Genomic DNA, 27,708 nt, shown 5'->3' with positions numbered 1-27,708 from the left:
ACTAACTAGTAGTTGTGTTAGAACCAAAGACAATCCTCCAGACTAGATTGATTTTGTACTCTGGACTGAAGTCATCTTTCTTGACTTATGCTCTGAGCAGTTACTGCACTTGTAAATACTAGTTTTAAAGCATTCTTATTTCACTAGAAATTACACATGAAATTGCCTTTGGGCAGAGATGAGAAATGAGTACCACTTCTCAGACACAATCACGTAACCGAGGAGAGTACAGAAATGAGTACCACTTCTCAGACACAATCACGTAACCGAGGAGAGTACAGAAATGAGTACCACTTCTCAGACACAATCACGTAACCGAGGAGAGTACAGAAATGAGTACCACTTCTCAGACACAATCACGTAACCGAGGAGAGTACAGAAATGAGTACCACTTCTCAGACACAATCACGTAACCGAGGAGAGTACAGAAATGAGTACCACTTCTCAGACACAATCACATAACCGAGGAGAGTACAGAAATGAGTACCACTTCTCAGACACAATCACGTAACCGAGGAGAGTACAGAAATCGTTGGTTTTTACTCAAAGTCTGTTGAGGTTGAGGATTTAGTCTTACTCTAAGATGGAAACAGCTAAAAGAACAAAAATCAAAAACCCCGACTGGAAGTAAAACCACGAGCCGAGAAGTGATGTTCTGGATTTTCTTAGTATACAGTACAAACATCATGGCCAATCATTAACCCTTTGCGCTCGAAAGGCCAGCAGCAAGATTGCAGAGAGGTCGCATTCGTTTTGCGTAGTTTGTCCTCGCAACTCGTACGGCCAGTACAGCCATACTACTACTTTCATTAAAAACTCGGTGGCCATATTTGTTGTTTGCCTCCCCAACTCCATATTTTTGAACTTCCTCCGCGTTATTTGCATATAGTAGTTACAATGTTTAAAGAAGAATTGAAAAATGATTTTTAATTTATTTTTAGTGAATCTTTCTAATAGAAAGATAAACATACATTTGGGAAATTTAACTCTTATATGTATATTGTTAACAAAGATATGTAAATAAAATATTATAAAGTAGGCCTTTACAATTATGTTATATTCAGCCACGGACTATTTTTTTGTCTTTATATTTTTTTACGGAATAAAACTTTTAAAAATACATACTTATATGTGGTTAAGAATAGTTAGTGTGGTTAGCACAAGTTTTTTAGTAAAATTTCCTAGGTTTCTATCACTTCAGTGTATAGGCCTATTAGAGCAGAATTATAGGCTAATTTAAAATGTACTACTTTACTTCAAAATTAATTTAAAATACAGCTTATCGATGGATATAAGCACTCACTATTCATTATAAAACAAAGAGAATATTAAAAAATAACTGCTACGTTTAGTGGTGAGTAGTGCTGGCCTTACGAGCTATGGACGTAGTATATCTTGGCCAGTACAGCTGGACATACAAGATGAAAGAACATTATGGCAAAAATTAATCTGCGCTTCCGACAAAATGGTGGCGGCCAGTACAACTGGCCATACAAGCTCCAAGAACAAATTATAAATAATGTCTTTGAGTGCATAGGGTTAATGTCACAGCTGTTTTAGTTTTAGTTTTAAAATACTATGAGGGAAATTATATTGTAATTCTGTTTTGGAATTTGCTATAAAGAACTGCACTTCCAAATTCAAAATAATGAAAAACGTCAATTGCTTTTCAAAAGCAAAATTTGGGAGCTTGTGTATTTACTTTGTACCTCAAAAAATTTACACAAATATATTTGTTAGGTTTAAAATTTGCTATTATTCCACTGAAAGTGGGGAAAAACAGGCTTCAGCGGAGGTGTTACAGCAACTAATAATAGGACAAAGACAAATAGGGAGACAGAATGTACAAATTTTAACATATGTAAAGTATATTTCATTTATTGACAAAATAATAATTTTTGTATATTCATGCTACAACGTACTTATATTACTCTTCATTATATACAAAAACAATACAATTACAAAACAGAAAGGTTGTGTATATATTATAGTATATAACTCATTGGTTATTTACATGTGGCATACAAAATCTACCGTATAAATGTCACTAATATTTCCACTATGAAGATAAGATAAAGAAAGCTCTTGTAATATTACTCACCAAGCTAATATTACACTTATCTGGAATATTTAGAAAGTCGCATGAAGCACAATTATCATCGACAACTCCCTATCATCGCACGACAGCTGACGATTTTGTGCTAAGGTACCAAACAAACTCATCCGAGACAATTAAATTACAGGCAGTATTACTGGAAATGCAATAATTGCGAGTTTAAGTAAAACATTCATAATGTGGCAAGATGCTAATTGTCTTTACTAACATTATTTCATATCTAGCAGCAGTGCGCTTCAAAATATCCAAAATATAACTGGAAAATCTGTGAACATCCACCTACGCAAAATTGTAATCAGAAACATAGAATCAGTCTTACAACAAACACAAACAATTGCTTGGGAAAGGTACGCGGAAACACGGTTTTCCCTCTGTAACATGGAAACAAAAAACATTTTTGTGCACAAAATTCTTTTAACAATGAATTTTTTGAATTCAGTTAAAAAAAATGAAGGGCATTTCGTAATTGAAGACTTGGAGCAATTGGAAATAATTTAAAACTAGTTGTAGTCAGTAATAAACACTTTCCAAAAATTATTTTTATTTTTGAGACAAGACCTTTTAAAAAATATTGTTTTATTGTCAGACGAGATTTGGGTTTGGAAAATATATTGTTTTATACTATACAATTCATAGCCCTCTATGGTAACTTCTTTGAGTACAAAAAAGTAAAACTTTTTTATTACACCTTGTGAAATCACAGGCATTTAAAATATGAAATTTAGGCAATTTTATAATCAAATAAAAATGTCTAAAGTTAAAAATGTAAATGTTTAAGATGAATATAGCTTCAAGTAGTGACATTTTTTATTTATTATGAAATTTAATTTAGTCTAAATGTCAATTATATTCAATTAAAAAAACAATTCTCATAAATAGTTAAAAGGACGAAAGTTATCTTAAAAGCTATGAATTTAACATTAAAAATATTTTTCAAGCCCATAATCGATTACACCAGCTTAAACACACTTTTGTTTTTTATTATTACTTGATATGGTCAAATAATATAGACACCAACTGAAAGAGGTTAAAGTACACAAAGAATTTATATTTTCGCTTGTCATATTAAAGGTATTTCTTGAATCATTCAAAATAATAAAAAAACATAATACGAGAGCTATCCAGTAAGTAGATTACGTTTTTTTCTGTAACTGCAAGGTTAATTTAATTTCAACTTAATTTTTACCTTGTAAAAAATAAATGTAAACTCCAAGCTGTGGGGTTTAAGATGTTTTTAATATAATTATTAAAAAATTGTGACATATATTGTTCTACATGAATTTTAAACTTATAAATAAATAAGTTTCAACTTCTAAATATTTTTAATACATTTTCACAACTTGTATTTAGCCTAACACAATAATTACGTTTTACCTTATTGAACTGACCTGTATTGTCAGACAATAGAAATACTACACACTAAAGACAACCTTAGTCACGTAGACATTTTACATGCACACTTAAAAATAAAATTATGGATAACAATGACTAAAACTGCTAATTTTGTATATGTACAAATTAGTAAACATTCAAACAGGGAAAAACAATACTATGATTACAAAATAAACAATCACAACCCAAAATAACCACAACATTAGTTTTATAACACAGATATAACGAGAAAAGAGTAATGAAAAACACACACACACGTTACAAGGTGGAAAAAATTGTCATTAAGTACAAATTATGTAATTTGTATATTATCAATTAGGTGATTATATTACTACTGGCCCGCAAATTTTTATTTTGAAATACCATAATAATTGTATAAATGTAATTCAAACTGAATTACACTTTGTCTCGTTTTGGTGATATTTTTATGAAGTAAAACCCAGCTTCTTTTATATTTTTAAAATAATGAAAGTACAATAAAAGTGACAGGGAAATCTTCTAATACTTCAAAGATTTGTAATTTTTTTGAGCATTCGTTTGTTAGCCCTTTTTTCTAAAAATGTGAAGAAGGAGCAATTCAAAACTTCCAAACGCCAGCCACCATCATGTAACCCATCAAATGTACGAACAAAAAAAAAAAAGGAATTATAATGTGGTTTATGAAAAAAAACGTTTACTTATCCCTATACAAACGGTGACAGTTTAAAAATTTGATTTCCACATTTCGGTTTCAATAATAAATATCCCTTTTCCCTTTATGAATAGTGACATTTGACTAATTCTGGAAATAATCATTACACCACTAAATTCCGCATTAAAATATTTAAGTTTCTCATTTCCCTCTATTCCTTATTTTTATTTTTAAACCCTAAATAATAAAGGTACATTTTTCAACGATCTGCCATTTTTTATGAGTACAAGTTAAAACTTCCTGTATGAATCAGATTTGGATTTTGCTGTAAGTACTATTTCAGATGAGTAAAAATAAAGAACTACAAATTTGTATTCATTTCAAAGCCCTCCCCATTTAGGAACAAAGAGCTTAGCAAAAAGAACTTCAAAACAAACTTCTAATCATCTAATAAAAATATTCCAAAGATTAAAAAAGGTCAATCTAACAGTACAGCCAAAGAAAAAAGTTTGACTGACAAAAATTTGCAGCTAAATTAACTGCCATTTTGTATAGGGACAAGATAAATGGATTTTATACATTGTGCCAGATTAAATTTTTTCTTTAATTTATGGGTCGATAAGTGTGTTGACATCTGAAATTTGAATTGGCCCCAACGCTTTTTTGGAAACACGGGTAAAATAAACAACATATTTTAAAGAGTGTAATTACCACCCTATAAAGCTTTTGAATTTATTTTCATTATTTTAAAAAGAGAGACAATTTTATTATGCTATCTGCCATATACATACAACAGAAACTTAGCTGGAATACAAAACACTACATATTTTATATATCTACTATTTATATATACTCTCAGTGTAAAAGTAATTTCACTTTTTATAAAATTGTAAGTATGAACTGGGCTTTTATGCCGTACGAGAAAGGTTGTCTTCCGAAAACCTTTGGCAATGTACGAAAGCCAAATAACGTTACAAGTCCAAACTTGTTTAACAAGTCTAGTATCACAAAAACCCACTCAAATTTATTAAAAGAAATAAAATAAAATATTATGTCTTCCAGCAACATAAATCACAGATTCAAAAACGGTTCTTAAAAATATATTTCGTAAAACGTAATAATAATTTAAATTTGAGTCCTCGTTTTCCCTGTGCATTATTTACTGGCAAGTATTGAAACAGAAAAAAACCAGACAATTCATACACAACATTCTTACGAGGGTGAATAAATGAATAATAAGCCCTGTAAACTTACAACATTGTTTTTGATAATCGTTATCAACAAAATATGCCTATCACAGCACTCTAAAAGAATTAAACAAAACACATGTAAAGTTACGTAATACAATAACGTATAAAATCGTGTATAAAATAATACATTATACCTAGATCAATAAATAGCATTAAAACACTATTTAAATTTTGATAGCAAAACTTAAAGATTCATTTAGTACATCTAATGGTAAATGACGGAGCACTCGTCTTGTTTATGTTCTGGAGCAGAGAAAAATACTTCAAAACATAATGTTTTTGTTTTTGTAATTATAAGACTGTGAAGATAAATCCAGTGAACTTTAGCATATCTTCTTGTACAAAACATAATAAAGACAAGCATCATTCTGTAGTACATAATATAGTTACCTCAAATATTGTCTGAGGTATATTTGAGCTAATTTAAGGAAACCGAATGATCTATTGTACGGTTTTTGAGATAATATACACAAATACAGCACTTAAATAAAAATTAAATTACGGCTCTAGACTCGTGGAACTGGAATCACCTTTTCTTCTTCATCAGTTCCATTCTCCTTCTCGCCTTCGCTCTCTTCTCCTCCATCTCCTTCTTCATGTCTTCCCAGTCTTCTGTCAAACCTGGGCAGATAAGGAAGAGATAACAACAACCGAAGATAATCGAAATCTAGACGTCCTACTGAGGTCAGTAACTGGGACATTATAGAGTTTGCTAGGTCCCTTCAGTGGTAGCACTAGGCCAGGTTATCGGATAGTGCTAGGAACAGTTAGTTGTCCTAGAGTTTTATATTTACTGTGCATATAACGCTTCAGAAAAGAGGTTTTCAAGAGGAAATCTTGAGTGCAAACTTGGCATTATTATTTATTGTATTGAATAAGGATATCACACGATAGGAAAACGGAAAATGAAAAACAGACATTCCAGGTACAATCACCTTGAGCTGGAACGATTTTTATGTAAAGTTAATAAATATATAGAATCAATTCAAATAATCACTGATAATTCTATGAAACCAATTCAGAAATAATTGACTTCCAACATTGTAATAAAAAACAAACACCACAATCACATCTCTGCAACTCTTGTAAGCTACCAGCTGACACTAAAGAATGAGAGAAAACTAAAAATTGAAATAACCTGAAATCTTAGAAATTTAATTCTTTGTCTTTGCAACTGTATACATTTTATTGACACCAGGCTCCACAGTGTATGTAATGGAAATATCTGTTGAAAGTATTGTTGTCCTTGTTCATTGAATGCTTTTATACCAAGAGATGCTATCTAGAAGTAATATATGAAACATTTTAGCGATCTCTTCATTGACAGTGAATTAGTCGTTTTTCACTATAATTCTTTCTTTCTTGGGCTGCTATCATATAGAATTATTGATACTACATTATTTCTAACTTTCTACAACTAGAGTTTTATTGATATTATGTTGTTTTCACAGGTTTCCCACAACTTTACTCGTTTTTCACTACCGACATGACAGGTACAAGTCAGCGTTTGCGTGAAGTGAATAAGCTTAATTACTTTTTAAATACCACCATATTACAGAGAATTTAGTAATCTTAACAGCAATATATAATATGTAACATTTTTGTTAGAGTTTTTAAATAACGAAAAAAAAAAACAAAAAAAAACGTGAAAGTCGAAACATTCATGTCGAAAAAACTTTCATTCGACTGGGAGAGGGTTATGGTTTGGTATGCCAGTTTTCTTCTTAACATAGCCGATCTGAGTGGTAGGTCCGAGTATTGAATAAGAATGGTAAGTCCGAGTATTTAATAAGAGTGGTAAGTCCGAGTATTGGATAAGAGTGGTAAGTCCGAGTATTGGATAAGAGTGGTAAGTCCGAGTATTGAATAAGAATGGTAAGTCCGAGTATTGAATAAGAGTGGTAAGTCCGAGTATTGAATAAGAGTGGTAAGGCCGAGTATTGAATAAGAGTGGTAGGTCCGAGTATTGGATAAGAGTGGTAAGTCCAAGTATTGGATAAGAGTGGTAAGTCCGAGTATTGAATAATAATGGTAAGTCCGAGTATTGAATAAGAATGGTAAGTCCGAGTATTGAATAAGAATGGTAAGTCCGAGTATTGAATAAGAGTGGTAAGTCCGAGTATTGAATAAGAGTGGTAAGTCCGAGTATTGAATAAGAGTGGTAAGTCCGAGTATTGAATAAGAGTGGTAAGTCAGAGTATTGAATAAGAGTGGTAAGTCCGAGTATTGAATAAGAGTGGTAAGTCAGAGTATTGAATAAGAGTGGTAAGTCCAAGTATTGAATAAGAGTGGTAAGTCCGAGTATTGAATAAGAGTGGTAAGTCTGAGTATTGAATTAGAGAGGTAAGTCTGAGTATTGAATAAGAGTGGTAAGTCTGAGTATTGAATAAGAGTGGTAAGTCTGAGTATTGAATTAGAGAGGTAAGTCTGAGTATTGAATAAGAGTTGTAAGCCCGAGTATTGAATAAATACATTCAATTGTTATTCACTTGACTCACCTATTTTAAGACTGCGCAGTTCCTCTTGATCAATTTGACCAAAGTTTGACTCCATGCACTCGTCGTCCTCTTCCATCCCCATAAACCTGGAGGTAAGAGAAGGTTGTTTATTATGTACAGAATGATTGACAAGTAACTAGATTTTTTAAAATTATAAAACAAGTTCAAGCTATTTATGAAATATACAAATTCATTAAAGATTTCCATTGCCACTGAATGACTGTCCTTAAGAGTATTTATTATATATATATATATATATATATATATATATATATATATATAAAACTAACAACCAATATGATAAAGTTCATGCATCTATTGAAGTATTAGTGTAATAATGTTTTGCCTCTTGAACATAAATAAGGCAAAATTACGAAAAACCTTTCTTTTATTCTAATCAAACAATATTTTCATTCAATGTTTATAAATTATATTTTATGGAAATTAATACTGTTTGAAAAATATTGTAATTAAATATCACAAATGTGTTAATTAATTGTAAGTGATTTTAATTGAAATACGTTATTGTAGTAGTTATGATAAATAGGGCTTGTAAAAACATAATAATGTTTAATTTAACACAAAAATAAATTAGAGATATATAAATGAAGGAGTAATATTTCAAATGCACTGAACTTAAGTTTCAAATATTATTATTCAATATTAATAATATTAATTACACTGAATACCGTTCTTTACTTAACTCTTTGATTCCATTACGGGAAGTCCTGATATTTTTATGCTCTCTGCACATAGGCCTCACAGGTACTGATTAATAATGCTAAGTGAATACAATTAGTTAAAAATAGACTCATACCGCCATAATACAATACCATACCGCCAAATTGACGTTCAACGGCCAACAGCCGTTACAGACATCCATAAACTTTTACATATAACTGGCTAACTATAGTTCCAAATGCGTGGAACTTGAGACTCTTACAGCAAAACATATGTGCAATAGAGAAATCAGTCTGATTTTGTTTTAACCTCTATGCAGTTGTTATTCTGACGTAAAAAACTCTTTACCGAGATTGTGGTTAACTTGTACTGCTTTGTTCGGCTGCTGCGAAATTAGTATGTTTAGTGTGTTTAGGTGTAGTGATGTCACTAAACTCTGTTTTACCAAAAAAAAAGTGTTACAGGACAGTACCAAATACTTATTATAATCAATTTTACTCAACTTACCTGGACTTATCGTAGCCAAATATTGATTGAATTTCCTTTGAGATTTGTTCCATATTCATGTCCGACCCATCATCGATGAAGTCATCCATCTCAGAATCATACTCCTCTTCTGACTCGGACTCAATACGACCTGAAATATAAAATTTAAACATTTCAATAAAGTTCAACCTATTTAAAAAATATAAAAAATCAAATAAAAGAGATAAACTGAAATGATATGGATAGTAAGTTGGGATGGAAAAAAAGTTTACTAAAAATTATACAATTGATATATTGTTGTATTTTGGCTCTAGAATAGAATCTAACTAATGCAGATCCTCAAAACTAAATGGCACTAAAAGAACTGTATATACAGGTGTTCAGTAAAAGTGTTCCAATATTCTGGGATTTTGTTCTACACATAAAAATGAGCAAAACAGTTCATAAAAATAAAAATGTGAAAATAAAATGTTAACAAAATCCTTTTACTTGTTTCATAAATGACATCTGTTTAAAATTTTGAAAGTCAAATAACAAAAAAATAACGGTATCGTTATAAAAAAAATGCATAGGATAACAACTAATTAGTCATTTTTACACCAATTCCAATACTATCTTTTTCAAAGAAATCAATGCATAAATGAGCACTATCACTTTATAGGTATGCTTGCACAAGCCGGGAGCTACTTAGATTTTGTCTTTTGATAGGCACTAGCGGTTTTTAAATAGGTTATACAAATTTTAAAAGATATCAACTATTTTGAAATTTTAATGACAAATACCAATGGTACTTTATCTAACAAAATCTGTCAACGCATAAGTGAGCACGGCCACTTCAAAGTTACACTTGCACAAACCAGGAGCAACAAACAACTGGTAACTCTCAACTGGGACATGTTTGCGAGCACCATTTTTTAATGACCAATATGTGTTGGATAGTTAAAGTATTTACCCACATGAATAATTGAATTACCACCAATTACGAATAGTAGCGGGTGTAGGTGCTAATACTTACGAGGTTTAGGTTTCCTCTTAACATCGGCAGGTGGAAACTGACGACCTCGGACATCCTTTGGTGGAAAAGGCCTTGGTTTGAGGTCACTTGGTGGAAATTGCTTCGGTCTGAGGTCACTGGGGGGAAACTGCTTCGGTTTGAGATCATTAGGAGGGAACTGCTTCGGTCTGAGATCGCTTGGAGGAAATTGCTTGGGTCTAGAGTCCTTGAGATCTCGAGGTTTGTTCGAGGCACCAGCAGAAGATTCTTGTCGATTCAATTGTTTTGTTGTAGAAGGTTGTTTTTCCGATCTAGTATCTGAGTTTGTTTGCGCTCTCTGAGAGGCAGCTCTGGAGGCGGCAGCAGCAGCAGCTGCTTTCAGCAAGCTCGGTTTTCCCTGAGGTCCCAGTGATCTCGGAAGCAAGGGTCTCCCATCTGATGTTCTTTCATCCCTCGGGCTCTGAGTGCTCGTCTTCGCCGGTGTTGGTTTTTTATTCATCTGCCTCAACCTCTCAATCTGACTGGCACTCAAACCTGAGCCTGATGGCTTTGCAGACGGTGAGAGATTACAGGGTTTTGACCAAACATTTGCATTTTTCTTCAACATTTCTTCAGCACTTTGCTGGGATGGTACTTTTTTCGTGTTGTCTGAGGAGCTGAGTGGTTTCGGCGATTCATTATTAGAAGATCTTGGCTTTTCTTTACTTTTGTCAACAGAAATTCGATTTTTGTCCAAATCTGGTTTAGAATTAGATGACTTTTCTGGTCTTAAATTCGTCGGTTGTTTACTTACTTCTTTAGTAACAGGTGGTTTTGAACTGGAGCTTGAGGAAGATCTGACATTTTCTAACGATTTCAGATTAGTTTTTTCATATTCCGAAGATTTGTATTTTTCTGGTTTTTGAACAACTTTCTGTCTGTCGGCATTAGAGTTTGCTTTGGGGATCTTGAATTTGGAGTCTAGTTGAACAGGTTTTTGCCGATCACCATTAAAGGAAGGTTTAGGGTTTCTGTTTTCAATATCCTTGTGTGACCTAGAATTGTCATGACTTGATGAAAATTCTTCATCTGATCCTTCGAATAAACTCATCAATTTCTTTTCTTTGCTTGACGGCATCTTGACTTTTTTAGAAGGTACATATTTTTCACCATTATCTGCTTCAGGATGTTTGCGTTTGACCTCGTATTTGGGTGTTTCGGGTGAACGGGACCGATCTCGACTACGCTCAATTGGTCTGCTATTTAAGGTCGACTTCTTCTCATAAGAGGAGGGTTGGACCTTGGATGGTCTGTATTTGTCATCATCAGGTTCTGAGTCAGAATACGACTGTTTGTACCTGTCATTAGGGGAACGAGGTCTATCACGGCTTGTCTCCGTAGGCCTTCCACTAGATGTTTTGGATGGTTTTACCTGAGACATTGATCTTTCTGTGTCAGGCTTGTACTTAACTTCTGGCTTCTGTTTGTAACTGGAGGTATTTGGACGATTTTTCTCAGACGTGTACTTTCTACTATCACTGCCTGACTGAGAATCTGAGTGCTCATTATCTGATTGCTTTCTAGGTCTGTCACTGTAACCATTTCTTTCTGAGAAGTCTCTGCTAGAATTGTGGTTGGATCTATGGTTTGTGTTGGAAGAGTTGGATCTGTCAGGTTTGTAATTTCGGTTTTGGTCATTTCCGAGAGAACCGGATCTCTCATAACCCGAGTCTGAGGCCTCAGAATGTTCCTCATCGGACATGTTATGATTTCTTGACTTGGCTTTATTTGCTGTTATGGAGGCTTGTGAAGGATTCGTACTTTTTCTCTCATAGTTCTTGTGTGAAGATTCTGTTCTACGGTTGACATCAGAGTTACTTGTAGAACGATTAGAATCCTGGTGGCTTTTTGGTCGATCTGTTCGATGATTTGTTTGCTTTGAGCGATCACTATCAGAATTGTTTCTGCTATTACTGTCAGAATCAATAGAATTTTTTCTCTTAAGAACGTTCCTTAGAATATTGCCATCAGGTTCATCGACCCTAGGCTTGCCTTCAGGGTTGGATTTCTTAGGAATACGTCCAAATCCGTTGATTTTATCCTTCCTTTCACCTCCATCAGATAGTTTTGGAATTCTATTTAGAGATTCTGGCCTTCTTTGCCCATTCTTCATGCTTTCATGTTGCATTCTTCTTTCTCTACTTTCACGTTCCCGTTCATATTCCAACTTTTGTTTCTTTGTCATGGGCCTCTCTTCTTCATCCTCTTTGACCTTTTTCTCAATCTGTATGGGTTCAAACTGCTTTTGTTCTGCGAGCTTCAATAAGGAATTGAAGTCCATGGGTGGAGGCGCCATCTTCTTTGGCTTTTTTGGCTTCGGTTCCTCCACCGGAGAATGTTCCCTCGATCTTGATCTTTCATCCCCTCTCTCTGATTCACCATTTTCTTCACCTGCCTTATCAGATTTTGACTTTCTTTTCCTTTTGTGAGGCATCATTTCTTCTTCTTCCTCTCTTTGCAATGCTGCTCTGACACGGTCCTACAATAAAAAAAGAAATATTTAATGAATTTATTTTTACTTGTGAGCTGGATTACCATAATTTTACAATGAAAACTTTGAACATCTTTAATCTTTGAACATTAGCTTCTACATACCTTAATCCTTTATAGAACACATACAATACAACAATAAAATATTATTCATAAAAAAACAAGGGAATCTGGAATTAATTTATTTCTTCTTACAAATGACAAATACATTATTAAGCTGTTTTTAAGCATAAACAAATTACATACTTGGTTCAGGAAAACAATTATCTTGAAAAGATTTTATATAAAACAAATAACAATAATCTAAAAATATTTACAAATAATATAACATGTTTTGTAAATATTAACAGTTAAGATAAATTACAAAACTATTGTACAAATACATAAAGCAAAAACTATTTTTACATTTTAATTTTTGACGCAAAAACAAAGCTAGTCAAAAGCTTTCAATTGTAAAAAAGTACTATGGTGTAAAAATCTAGTGGTGAATCGTGGTACAACACCATTACAGATTATCCATCAGGGTGAGTAAATCCTGTTTAGATATGGCCATCATAATGCTGTAATATCTAACAATGGCATATATCTTAAATTCTGTTAACTCTCTTTATACATTCTGTTGGATCCTTTGATAATCTGTTGTATCAGGTGATTAACCCTAGAACTGGCGAAAATTCTGATGTTGATTGTTTCAGTCGTAGCCTAGATGAAAACAACTGAATCATCATTTATAGTTTATGTTATTACATCTTGAAATTACAGTCAAATAGTATCGGTTTTGATACTAATAAAAAAAGTTACATTTAACTGACGAAGATATTGAACTTCCTTATCATTTTATATAAAGTCCATTACACAACTACGTGCCTTGTTTATATAGTAAGCCTATTCACTAAACTGGTTCTGTTGACTATTTATTTGTTTGTGTTAGATTTAGCTATCTCACACATTGTTTACAATAAAAATAAGATCTGAGAGAGTATCAATGGACAGGACTGTTCATTTAAAGTGAATATATATACAGGGTGTTTGAAAAGTATGGGTACGGCTTAATATTTTAAAAACCATAGGAGATAACATCTATAAACTTTGCACAGTGTTATATGGCTATGTAAACTATTTTTCCTTGCTATTACCATGACATGCTAACCATGGGGGGACGGCCCACAGAGGAAAACATGGAAATCTTAAATTGAAGCATGGGTCGAGTGATACCTCATTTGAAAGAGCTCACTTGGTAGAGTTGAATTCCGCAAACCGCATCTCAAAAGGTTTATCCAATCAGAAATGGTGGGTTGTTTTAGGTACACATTGTGAAGTACATTATGCGCTGCCATTTCTGACTGGATCGTCGTATTCTGATGCGGTTGGCGGCGTTTCACTCTACTAACCGATGTGTTTTCACTGACTTTTTTTAATTAGCAAATTATGTCATAAATTTATAACACAATAAATAAAACTAAAAAACATCGGTTTTAGTATTTTAATAACGCTTTAGTGTAACATTGTAACTTCACAAAAGAATTCACATGAATTATTAGTTACTTGCTTAGACAATACAAGTGGATCTTGGAGTTTTTACTTCAATACCAAATTGTGATTTTAGGAATCTGTGTATTTTGTATCGTTTTTATACACAACTTGCAATCAAATTTAACTTTACCATTTTTTTGTTAAAAAACACAATTTGACTGCTCAAGGATTTAAATAGTCAGTGCTAAGTACATTTTTAATTTAATAAGTTATCTCAAATACAAAATTTAATTTAATGATTTACCTTGGCGGCATTCAAGTCTTTGACGACAGGTTTCTTGGACTGAGAGAACTTGGGTTCTTCTGGTGGCATGCTTGAGTATTTGTCCATCAGCTTGGCATAAAACGCTGAAGCCTCCTGGGACACGTATCCGTAGTCGTCCTCATCGCATTGCTGTGGTCCTGGAACATTGTACGCATACAGAGCAATTTCCGCAGACAAAGCAAGTATTTCATACCCGTTTTATCTAGAGCTAGGAGTTGTAAATATCGGTACACTTCAATTTAAGAGCTATTTAGCGTTGCTTTCAAAATCACAGGATACATTAGATGTGTAGTGATGGATTGGAGCCACCTTCTGCTGAAATCCTGTGGAAGCGAAACCTTAAGAAGACGGAAACATATAGTTTAAATTATAAATAAATTGAAAAGATTCTTAATTGTACTGGTACATTGCACATTGTGCAATGTTTGTGACAACAGCACTCACTCTTAGACAAGTGGCTTGGACGATTGGCTGAATGAGTACTTGCCACTAAAATTAAAAACATATTGTTAATCAACTCCCCTAACATTAACTACATTCCTCAAACTTTGCACTTGTGTACTATCATTAAAAATCCAGCCCTGTTTTGTCAAAATCGTGTAATCATGAGTTGATTTGGTAATTAAATAATAACTTTTCTATTATAATAAAAACATCTAAAATTAGAACAATTCAAAGCACTTAAAACAAACAAGGTATTGAAATTGTACATAGATTGAATTAAAAATGTATGATATGGATATTTTCAAAGTTTCACCTCAGAGGGGAAAAAAATTAAATACCAGTATATTTTAATTGCACCTGTAACAAAGCACCTAGTTAATAGCGCAATCCAAAGGCCAGACCTAGGAACTACCACTGGCGGAACACTAGCAAATTGTTAACTGATACTAATTATCAATCTGGGTTTGGAGTGTCTTTGACCAACTATATTAACCTTTTTATTGACTGGTTGGGCCACTACAAGCTCAAGTATTATTGCCGTGGATCACAGGTTTTTGCATATGAACTTTATTATTGTCTTACTATATGTTTCGTTGACATTATTGCTGTTAAGGAGCAGGGGCATCACGTGATCTGGGATTCGACTTTTGTTACAATCGAGTGGCAATTTTTTTGCTTCTAAAAGAGCAAGCAGTGCGCAGGGCGTGGCAGGCATTTGACAGGATTAACGTCATTAGTCAGACTCCCGTCTTTACGAATTGCTTCCACGTGAGATACCGAACATCCAACACAAAGGTGTGCCATTACCACTACTGAACTTTTAAAGTAAGAATAGACGTGGAGGAACAACGGTAGTTCAAAATGGCGTCCCTTCCATTATTTGAGAAGGCGCGGAGTATTACCAAACTGTCAAATATGGATAGTGCTGCCAGAGGTACGATAATTATCGTAAAGGTACGATAATTTCATTGATTTTATGTGCTGGTAAGATACACGATGGGTAGTTATTATCGTACCATGAAAGATTTTTGACAAATTTATACAAGTAATTCAAACCAAAAGTTAATTATAACATAATTTATTATACGAACATAACATACTTGCGGGATTAAATGTGTTTGTGACAGCCCGCCACTAAATATTTTGTATGAAAGTACTTTTGTATTTTTCTAATGTTGTTGGTATGATAATCGTTTATCTATAAAACTGTGTTTCATTCCCATACTGAGTTTGAGCAGAAGTTATAGGACAACTGTCAAAAACTGATGTTTTCAGAGAATTAAAAAAATTTTAGCTCCTTTGATTTTTGTTGCCAAACAAATTTTTTCTAAACGAATATTTATTTCAGGAAATAATTGTAGTTTTGACATACAGAAAAAAATAAATTTAACATACCTTACACATTGGAAATTTAAAAAAATTGATACCGATACTAATTATCAAAGATCTGGATTTGGAGTGTCTTTGAACAACTATAGGGTTAAAGACAAAACTAAAAAAGCTAAACATTAATGTAACTATAATGGATATTGTTATTTTTATGAGACTGTAAATTTTAGGTATTCATTTCTTTTAGGTGAATGGTAGACCATTTTTTTGAAGGACTGGAAAAGGACAAAACTTTCATTGCATCACCTGTAAGCCATAGACAGATTGTTTCAAGTGTGAACCAGTCTTCACTGACAAAATGAATAAGCTCCCAACAAAACATAGCTCGACCTTTAAAGGAGAGCTATTGAAAAATGTATAAATCATTGGGTAGGTTGATTCAATAAAATTTTTAGTAGTTTGCTCAAGCCATGGTTGAAGTGAATTTCACTACAGTCTAGCCAGTGTCATAAACTTGGATGGCTTTTATGTTGTATAAGTCGTGGTTTTACGTAAACTACTTAATATACTTACAATTAGACTACAAAAAGTGTTCTACAAATTATCTGAACAAAACTCTTAATTAATACTTCTAACACAATTAATAGTTATGACACCATTGTAAATGAATCAAATTGAACAGCTCATTATAGTCTGTGTCAAACCCTGCTACAAGAATAGCAATTGTAGACCAAAACTACATGAAAAACCTTTGAGTGTTAACAAGTTATGTTATTTATTTAGTAAAGACGCAAATCGCAAATAATCTTAAGATAGGTGAAGTTTTAATTAACTCTGTGTTATTCCAAAATCTTATTATTTATAAATAACAGTAATTTCCATTTGTTGTTAGCAAGTAAGTTTTAGGTTCCTCTAATTCAAATAGTTGTGCTCAAGTGTGCATACAGGAACATTAAAACTTGTATATAAGACAAATGTGTATATTACATCTGCTTCTTTGTGAAGAAGTTGGTATAACTGTGTGTGCTTATAGGGTTCATATTCCCTTCTCTACAATATTGACGATACATTTAATGATAGTTTAACTTAAACCTTAAATAATAACGAGTAACATGAAGTTGATCATCCATCATTTTTTAATAAAGCTAGTAATTAAACTTGAAGGAAACTATAATTAAGCGTAACTAGAAAAAAAAATCATACATTATTAAATTTGGCATTCGTTACAGGACTAAGACTAACAAACATATATGCAAGAAAACAAATTGTTATTTTTTGTTCACCTCAACTTTTTCTTTTATTCAGCAAAAGAGAGAGATTTTTTCAGCACACTGTGCATTCTCCTTGGGAGCTCATCTGTGCTTGTGAAGTCTCGTTTTAATCGTAGCAGCTGTAGTGATCCTTATATAACAAGTAGTGTTAAGGAGACAAAAAGAGACAAAAGATATGAGGTGTGTGTACATACCTGCCATGGTAACTACAGTGTTGACGTCGTCTATGGCATCTTCCATGACACTCTTGTTGGCCGATTTGGTGCGCTTCAACATAGTCTGTACTCTCTTGTACGCTTTCTTGTCTTGGCTTCTCAGAGCCAACAGCTCCTAAGAGAGAGAACAGTATAGCTTTAACAAGTGAACTGTTTCATAGCAAATCATCCCTAACAAAGTGTTATTCATAGAGGCCAGGTTAAATGTTAGAGAGGGCTAATTCTTTGACTCCTTTACTCTTTTTAACCCTACATCGAGCGCTAAACGGAGTTTTCCTCCGTGTATTTTTTATTATTAAAAATAGTACTACTTTTCTGATGTTGGCAGTCGTTTCCCGCAGTGTACTTCACAAGCATCTTTCGGGGAAGCGAAACAATAGCTTCCCGCTTATCTTTGTCAAAATCTGTCAGTGTGACGTCTACTTCCGTGCGAGACTGGACGATTCCTCTGTGAGCGCCCGATGTTGTGTTTGTAGTGCTTGGACGAAATCTCCGTGAGCGCGTTATTGTGTTTAGTTTTTATGGAGTAATAATCCGTGTGCGCCTAAATGTGTGACCTGTGATGGTTTCTTTTTTAAGTTTTACAAAATATTTTATTTGAATTTTGTGAAATGGAGAATGAAGACGAGAGACTTGTCAGTACATTACCCGTGTGTGCTAGGGAACATTTCAGTACTGTTTTTGGAGTGAACATTGTCGTTATAAGAACCAGAAGGAAAATGTTTTGAAACTTTGTGTAGTGGTAAACATATTTTAGTAAAGAATACATTTTTATTCCAGAGTAATAATTGAAATTACAATTGTATAATATCTCAAGAACTGAAGTAAGTTGTTTTTTGTAAGAAGTTAAAAAGTAAGTTAATTTCCATATATTATTACAGTAGGTTTTAAAAACATTTTTTACAATTAATTGTATTATTCCTTAAAATAAATCATGTTGTTATTATACAATAATATTTTTTAAGATTTTGAATTTCTTATTTGGAAAAATTCATTAGGCTACATAAGAGAGTAATTTTTATTTAATTTCTAAAAAATGAATATATTACATTGTAATTAAATCAGTATGAATTTTTAAACAAATAAAAACAGTTTAAACGACTATGATATCCATTATTCGCTAACCTGGAGGAAACCTCCGTGAGCGCCTGATGGCGTTTCTAATTTTAAGCGCCTGATGGAGGGTTAATAATCGTGGGAAAACAAAATTTACTAGAACTAGATCATGTCCAGTGCTGAAAGTGAAGCAGACATTTTGCAACTATATTTTGTTTGGCCTTATTTGAAGCACTGAATTGAATGTAAAGCAATTCTCGATAATTACTTGAGCTGTGAAATATCACAAACTAAAAGAAAATAGTAATTATTTTTAATAGTCTAGATTTTTAACCTCCAGCTTTTATCAGATTTTTGTACGTGTTATGTAGAACATTATGTTTTATAAACTACTTTAGCTTTAGCATCTATTACTAGTATACTTACTACTATTTAGTATTACCATTACCTGATATTATGGTCATACTTATACCAAAAGTTTTATTTCGCTATTTTTTCTGACTTTGCAGTATTACTTATGTAATGACAAATCTTCTAGTGTACTGTGATGTTTGATGATATAAATAAAATCTTACAAATGCTTTGCACTTAGCAGTAAATATAATGCAATTATAAAAAAATAATAAAAGTAAGTTAAACTGCACGTTTACAAAAAAAAAATTAACTGACAACCTATAAAATTTAAACAGAAATTTCATTTTTAAAACCTAACTCTAAAAGCTGACCAATTGGATGGTCATAAATAAAATGTATATTATATAAACACTACAGCCTTGTTGCATTAGTTCTCTTTTAAAACACTATATTTTGCGGCTTCTCTAGAAATGAACCAGCGACTTCTCCTTTTATCTATATAATTAGAAAAAAAATTAATAAACAATCATTCTTTTGATTTTGTTCAGTTTAATTTTCTTTCTATTACAACACAGAACACCACATTGGAGATCTGTCAGCAGCATACAAAAATGTGCTCATCAAATACTGTTCGGTACATCGGTCATCCACAGCATCATAAATATGATGAGTTGGAAAATTACAAAATTATTTTTAGACATTTCCAGTAACATCTACGTAAACTTTTCCTTGAATTAAAAGACTAATCACTCACCTCTTTCTTTTTTTTCTCTTCTTCAGCTTTTTTTCTATCCTCTTCCTCACGCTTTTGCATGAATTTTTTTATATTAGCCGATAAATCTGTTTTAGTTTTGACCTCTTTCTTCGGTGGTTCAAATTTGGTTTTGTAACACTTGATCTGAAAAAAGCAAATAATTTAATAAAGCGTATAAGAATTATTGAATTTAAAAACGCAGAATTAATAGCCTCAAAGATGAAATTTTCTGCCATATAACTAGCACTTTTAACTAATATATTTGGTAGTTATAAATGCGCTTCTTTGGCCCATTTTTTTAGCAAGAACCACGTACAATTTTAGAAATATTTTACTCTGACCTTTTATTTTTGATTGCAGTTCAGCACCGTTAAAGGCTGTTTTTGAAACAACATTTCATGAAACATTTATATAAATGTCTGGACCTTTCCACTTTGATGTGTAATTATATTAGAAGTATTTGACCACATAATCACCTAGCAAACACAGACTAAGGTCCAATCAAGACAATTATCTTATTATGTTGTCTTACTATTTGTCTGTAACTGACAACTATTACAAAATAAGAAAAACTTATCTACCCTATCTACCTGACTATTATAAGAAAGCTCAGACCTACCCTATCTGGGAGCCGACAGCTCTACCTGAGGGCTTACCACCCAGTCCCTAAGTGTCCTAACAAAGTACTATTATTTCAATAAATTGACTGAGTACCCTGTAGTTGCTACAGTGGCACTGACAATATTGCTTATTTGGCAGAGGGATTACGGTAATTCTAAGCAATATATGGGTCAACCTCGATTTATCTCATATTACAATATAATGTTCCAATAGTCAATTAGAAAAGGAAATGACTAGAATTTCTTGCCGGAAAGCAGTTATAGGGAGCAGGCAACCGCCAGACGGTCATATATTGCTTAGAGTTACCTATTAGTGATCAGGGGCACTGACGTGATCTGGGCTTCAAATTTGGAACTTTTCGAGTTAATTTTTTTTCTAAAAGAGCAAGCAGTGCGAAGCGCTGCGCAGCGGGCAGGCATCGTGCGTGATCCTTTTTTTTTATTAAAAATTTCTGATAAATTGTTATTACATATTACAATATCATGTAGGTAATGTATGTAAAACAATTTTAAACACATAATTACATGCTGGAAAGCAAATTAAAACCAATATAATCCGCCCAATACAAAATCTCCGTAAAAAATCTGGTAAAGGAATCTGTGTCATTCCTTTGGCCTGAATCAATTCAGTATATACGAAGATCACGCACGATGCTTGCCCGCTGCGCAGCGCTTCGCACTGCTTGCTCTTTTAGAAAAAAAATTAACTCGAGTAGTTCCAAATTTGAAGCCCAGATCACGTCAGTGCCCCTGATCACTAATAGGTAATTCTCGCGGTTGCCTACTCCCTATAACTGCTTTTCAGCAAGAAATTCTGGTCATTTCCTTTTCTAATTGACTATTGGAACATTATATTGTAATATGAGTTGCCTGCTCCCTATAACTGCTTTCCGGCAAGAAATTCTAGTCATTTCCTTTTCTAATTGACTATTGGAACATTATATTGCAATATGAGAAAAATCGAGGTTGACCCATATATTGCTTAGAATTACCGGGATTACTGCACTTTGCGGCTATGCTTGGATAACAAGTAAATTTTATAACTGACTAATATAGTGGCTGCAAAGCTGAACTGGAAAATTGCATAGGGCAACTCAGTATAACTTGCCGAACTGAGGCATGTGACATGATCAAAATCCATTTCAACCAACCAATCAATGTTTAGTCTAACCTCAATTTTATTTAAATTATATTGCTATCCTATTTGCTTCTTGAGAAAACTTTCCATTAAAAAAAATGTGAAGTGGGTTTAAGCAATCTTATTGGAAGTAAACTAATAGAAACTTACCTAACCTAAGCACCTGACCGTCAGATCTACAGAGTAACAAACCTGAGAGTATTGTTTGCAATTTAACCATTGTTATTAAAGGTAACTAATGTAAAGTCACCTAACTCTCAGACCTACAAAGGAAAAATCCTGACAATATTGTTTGCATTGTTCTTATAGGTAAACTAATGTAAAATCACCTAACCTAAACACTTGACTGTTAGATCTACAGAGGATCAAACCTGAGAGTATTGTTTGCAATTTAACCATTGTTATTAAAGGTAACTAATGTAAAGTCACCTAACTCTCAGATCTACAAAGGAAAAAACCTGACAATATTGTTTGCAATTTAACCATTGTTCTTATAGGTAAACTAATGTAAAGTCACCTAACTCTCAGATCTACAAAGGAAAAATCCTGACAATATTGTTTGCAATTTAACCATTGTTCTTATAGGTAAACTAATGTAAAGTCACCTAACTCTCAGATCTACAAAGGAAAAATCCTGACAATATTGTTTGCAATTTAACCATTGTTCTTATAGGTAAACTAATGTAAAGTCACCTAACTCTCAGATCTACAAAGGAAAAATCCTGACAATATTGTTTGCAATTTAACCATTGTTCTTATAGGTAAACTAATGTAAAGTCACCTAACTCTCAGATCTACAAAGGAAAAATCCTGACAATATTGTTTGCAATTTAACCATTGTTCTTATAGGTAAACTAATGTAAAGTCACCTAACTCTCAGATCTACAAAGGAAAAATCCTGACAATATTGTTTGCAATTTAACCATTGTTCTTATAGGTAAACTAATGTAAAATCACCTAACCTAAGCACTTGACTGTTAGATCTACAGAGGATCAAACCTGAGAGTATTGTTTGCAATTTAACCATTATATTAAAGGTAACTAATGTAAAGTCACCTAACTCTCAGATCTACAAGGGAAAAAACCTGACAATATTGTTTGCAATTTAACCATTGTTCTAAAAGGTAAACTAATGTAAAGTTACCTAACCAAGGCACCTGTCTGTCAGATCTATAGACGAACAAACCTGAGAGTATTGTTTGCAATTTAACCATTGTTAGGTAAACTAATGAAAACTTACTTAACCTACCACCTAACTGTCAGGTCTATCCGATAAACAATCCAACCTCCCTTAAAGTATTGTTTACAATTCAAGCATTGTTATTAAAAGTAAACTAATAGAAACTTACCTAACCTAACCACCTGACTGTCAGATCTACAGAGGAACAAACCTCACAATTATGTTTGTAATTTAAAAATTGTTATTAGAGGTAAACTGATGTAAAGTCACCTAACCTAACCACCAAACTGTCAGGTCTACAGGGGAAACAAACCTGACAATACTGTTTGCAATTTAACCATTGTTATTATAGGTAAACTAATGTAAAGTCATCTAACCTAAGCACCTGACTGTCAGATCTACAGAGGAACAAACCTGAGAGTATTGTTTTCAATTTAACCATTGTTATTATAGGTAAACTAATGTATAAAGTCACCTAACCTATCCACCTGACTTTCAAATCTACAGAGTAACAAACCTGAGAGTATTTTTTGCTATTTAACAGTTTTTTGAACTTTTGACGCCATACACGCAAGTACATATATTTCCTTTAGTACTGCTATTTCTCTCTTTAATCTTTCTTTTATTTTTTACCATTCAGTTTATTCCTAATAAGCTTCTAATTATATTGTAGGCTATACTATAAATTGATTGTCTCATTACAAGGAAGAAATGAACAAATACATGGCAGGATTCTTTATATACATATGGAATGAATAGTTTGATTAATCAGAGGACACTGCATGGTGTAGGGATCACCATTCCCAAAAGGTAGGCTTTCACAAATCTAGTCTCATGTAACACTAGAAACACAAAAGTTTAATTACTTAACGAAAAATGGGGTAACTTAGCATCCAGATTGTCTTTACAAGATAGGCATAGTTAACATTGAAGTCATAATACCCCGGTTCTTCTTCACTATTAGTCCTTGAAAAAGTTGTCATCATGTAAAAATGTTAGGCCAATTAATTTAGAACAATGCAATACTTTATTAAGAGTGGTCTCTAACAGTTTCTGAAAATGTATAAATTATTCACTCTTTAACTTATGTCATACTTAAACTGTCAATGCAACTTAATATGTGGCAACTTTAATTTCCTTATCCTAGTTCATAAAAATTGCTTTCATATTAGCCTGTAATAACCTATTAAGAGTAGGCGTTTACCATATATTAGAACGCTAATGTCATTCATTCCTTAAATGACGCTGTACTTAAACTATCAAACATCTTGAGAAGTAGCAAAGTTTTATTTTGTTAAGACTACTTCATGAAACTGCTTTTACTTATATTAGCCTACTCTACATCCAATAAACAAGCAACGTGACATGTAATATTTATTAGTGAAAGCACTTACATCTTTGTTAGCTGATTTTTCATTTTTGTGGGCAGTATATAAAAGTTTTCCAAAATCCATATTTGCGTTATATTTCTTAAAACCTTAACTATTTTATATGTCAACAAACACAACTTTCTCTTCTCTCCACAAACATATTGCGAATGGCAACTCAGTAGGCAAGATTGTCTGCTTCAGCAGAGCAAAGTGGAAAGATGATATTTCGTCACTGCAATAAACGAACAGCTGTTTAAATTATATCTGTGTACCAACATTAGAAAGTAGTTGTAACATTATTTACAATCTGTCCAATTGAAGAAAAACAATAAGTAAGTACGACTTACAGAAACAAAATTACTAATAAAAATGGAATTAGCTCTTAACCGTTTTTAACACTAACGTAATTAATTCAAGATCCTAACAGATAGTTCCAGGACAGCAAATCGGTGAAATCTGTACAAATTTTTAGAAGTATCAAGTAATGAAATGAAATGAAATGAAATGAAAATGAAATATGCCTTTATTCAAGAGGCGGAGTTAGGGCTATTTAGCCCTCTCTACCACTCAACCTCATCATTCTATCAAGTAGATTATTTGTAAAAGATAGTTAGTGTAATCTTTCAATCTTGAAAAATAATTTAGATCGAATTTGGCCATTTCTTCTTGGACTGTTTGGGTGTTCAAATCTTGATATAACGTTTTATTAAATATAAACCAAGGCGATTTTACAAATTTTCTTAACAGTTTTAATTAATAACGTTAAATTTCCTCCAAATTTGAATTGTTTGCTGAGGCTTATAACTCTACACCATATGTCCAGACATGTTTTAGGATAGTTTTGTATAATAGTAATATGTACTCCAAACTAATATTTAGTTTAAATCCTAGTGGCCAATGATATTTTTAGTTCAGCTGCTGTCTTTTCGTTCAAATATGGGATTTCTATGTAAGCCTTCTGTCTAAGCGCATGCCTAGATAATTTACTTCAGTTATTTGGGGCAAATGAACGTCATTTCATGTAATTGGAGGGTAAGAATTTAGAATTATGAAACTGGAATTTCACAAAAACTATCAATGCAACTTAATATGTGGCAACTTTAATTTACTTATCCTAGTTCATAAAAATTGCTTTCATATTAGCCTGTAATAAACTATTAAGAGTAGGCGTTTACCATATATTAGAACGCTAATGTCGTTCAGTATGAAGGTTCGCCCATAGAAAAATTATTGAAATTATTATAATTTAGAACCTTTAATAGTTAACATTCTCTAGGAGTGGCCAATAGAGAATTGTTGTTTGGTTATAACATGATCCTAAGAACATTTAAGAAAACGAAACATATTTTGACAGTAGGGTTTAGTATGTCCATAATGTTGGTAACGTTTAAATTGAACAACTTTCTCCTTTTTATTAGGTGGTTTAAATAAAACTTTATTGTTTAATAAATACTGAATGTGAAGTATTCTTTTATTACGATTACATGGCTTTAAATCAATAAAAAAACCAACATTTGTTTTTTGGAGACTCTATTTCTTACAATGGCCAGATTTTTTTACCTTGTGCCCGTTTCTTCGACCATTTTTAGGTATTTTCTTTTACAAATAGAGTAATGCTTGTTCTGCAGTACATCCCAGTATGCACCTTCTTTCTTTAACTGGTAAGTACAGAAACAGTCTGCAAGTCCTTTGACTATTTTCCAATAAGCTTCGGGGGATGTTGGAAAAAGTTTAATTGTGTCTTTATTAAGACACTTTTACCAAGACGGGGTAATTTAGCCCAGGACTTTGATCATTGGTGAAACATTTGTTACTTCCGAAAAAATAGGGGAGGGGTGAAAATTTTAATTTTATTGGATTGTTATCTACATATCTTCATCCATTACATTTATTTTTTTAGAAGATAATAATTCAACGCTATTACAGATCTAATACACTTCTTGTACATATATTTTGTAACATAAAAATGTTAAAAGTACTAGTTTACAAAGTAGAAAATTAAAAACAACAACTGTTAAGTACAAAACGAAATAATCTAGAAATTTATATCTTGAATATTGAACAATTATGAGGAATTTTAAGCCTAAAATGCTCTATTGCGACAGTATTTTTTATTTCTGGTATTACAGCTATGTATGTTACTGTTAAAAACTAGATGGAATATTTTTCAGAACGTATGTTGTTGAGTCAACATATATCAGTTAATAACAGTTAGTAGTTTTAGTTAAAAAGTGGTTTGGAATTGTTCAGTCTCTGTGCTCCCGTTATTACAATTATAGCCTTCTTTTGCAGGACGGGGTTGTCTAATTTTAAGGGGATTGGGATGGCCCTATTTCGCCCATGTTAATTTGCATAAGTTGAGGAACATTTTTCTCAGGAACTAAAATAGATAGTTCCACAATTTTTGTGTGTGAAAGAGACGACATTTTACTACGTTATGGCTGTCTACTATTAAAGAATTTGACTTTTTGAAACTTTTATAATTAAAAAAAAAATTGTTAAAACATTTGACATTTTATATTAATTAATTAAGTATAAGTCATAAACTGTTTACAACTGAACAACACCAAACACTCATAATGAGCAGTCTATAATGAAAATTAAAACAAACAAAACTTTACTGAGCTATCTCTTTTAGTTTCTGAGAAAAAATGTACCTTTATCTTAAAAAAACGAATTTTCTGGAATCGCGCAAAAACTTTTACATAAAGTATATTGTATTAGACTATTATATTAATCTTATCTTTAATACGTCCCAGCTCCATATGTAGGGTTGTCTGGGTCTTCTTCTTCTTGAAATAAATCTTCTAGATGGATTTTGGCCAAACTTGTTTTTTCCTGCACTTTTAATTTGATCAACGGCTTTTTCGGCTTTGTGAATTCTAATTTGGTCCAACCTTTTCATCATCTTGACTATATTGTTGCCTGGTTGTTACCTAATTTGTTTAGTACTTTGCATCTAACAATAAATCCTTTGTTGTAGCATGCTACTGCATAAAATACTCCCATATCTAAAGTTTTTTCATCACAAATGTAGTTTTTGGGATTCGCGACCATATTACACTATTCAGTGATTCATTAGGATTCTGAGTGCCCCTATGCAGGCACTTTTTCAGAAGATTAGATTCTGCCAAGTCCCTGAATATTGGCTTTATTTGTTCCATAATTATCTTGGGAAGATGAATATGTTTGTGCTCATAGGGCTCTTTTTTGTCAACGCCTTATTATATTTACTTACACCTGTTCCAAAACTGAAGGTGCAACATTTACAAAAAACTCTTATAAAACGAGTAAAACTGCAAGGAATTGCACATATTTGGTCTTAAAATAATCGTGAGATTCTAAGCTATAATAAAACATCAAAAACAAAAATTCGATAATTTTTTACCAAAAGGCCATCCGACTCCCCTTAACGCTATTACCCCAAATGACTAGTATCTGATTACTAATTGAAAAATGCACAATATGCAGTGTTTACATACCATATTTTTCAAGTACACAGCAAGTTCAAAATGCGTCTAAGTAAAAATATTACTCTGGATAATCTGTTGGAAATGTATTCAATTTGGAAGTTCCATGCTAAATTCTCATCAATAAATATT

The 27,708-nt window shown here is 32.6% G+C and overlaps 1 protein-coding gene across 1 annotated transcript; it reads right to left on the bottom strand.

Moving 5' to 3' along the window:
* Positions 1-1,850: 1,850 nt before the first annotated feature.
* LOC124357971 (protein SPT2 homolog) lies at positions 1,851-24,329 on the bottom strand. The gene is made up of 8 exons (XM_046810141.1): positions 24,131-24,329; positions 19,799-19,942; positions 17,614-17,749; positions 14,355-14,512; positions 10,070-12,566; positions 9,076-9,205; positions 7,888-7,973; positions 1,851-6,010 (listed from the first exon to the last, which is right to left on the bottom strand). The coding sequence occupies exons 1-8, from the start codon at positions 24,188-24,190 to the stop codon at positions 5,916-5,918; spliced, it is 3,306 nt and encodes a 1,101-aa protein (XP_046666097.1). The 5' UTR covers positions 24,191-24,329; the 3' UTR covers positions 1,851-5,915.
* Between the last annotated feature and the right edge of the window lie 3,379 nt (positions 24,330-27,708).

This window comes from Homalodisca vitripennis, chromosome 3 (assembly GCF_021130785.1).
Source record: "Homalodisca vitripennis isolate AUS2020 chromosome 3, UT_GWSS_2.1, whole genome shotgun sequence".
Taxonomy (NCBI): Eukaryota; Metazoa; Arthropoda; class Insecta; order Hemiptera; family Cicadellidae; genus Homalodisca; species Homalodisca vitripennis.
The sequence above is the reverse complement of the archived record's forward strand: the minus strand, read 5'-3'. Positions and strand labels throughout refer to the sequence as shown.

Excerpts from the sequence above, each read along its gene's own strand:
- LOC124357971 (XM_046810141.1), bottom strand. The coding sequence starts at position 24,190 with ATGGATTTTGGAAAACTTTTATATACTGCCCACAAAAATGAAAAATCA. Across the intron at positions 17,750-19,798 it reads AAGAGAAAAAAAAGAAAGAG|GAGCTGTTGGCTCTGAGAAG; the intron begins GTGAGTGATTAG and ends TCTCTCTCTTAG. Across the intron at positions 9,206-10,069 it reads TAAGAGGAAACCTAAACCTC|GTCGTATTGAGTCCGAGTCA; the intron begins GTAAGTATTAGC and ends TTTATATTTCAG.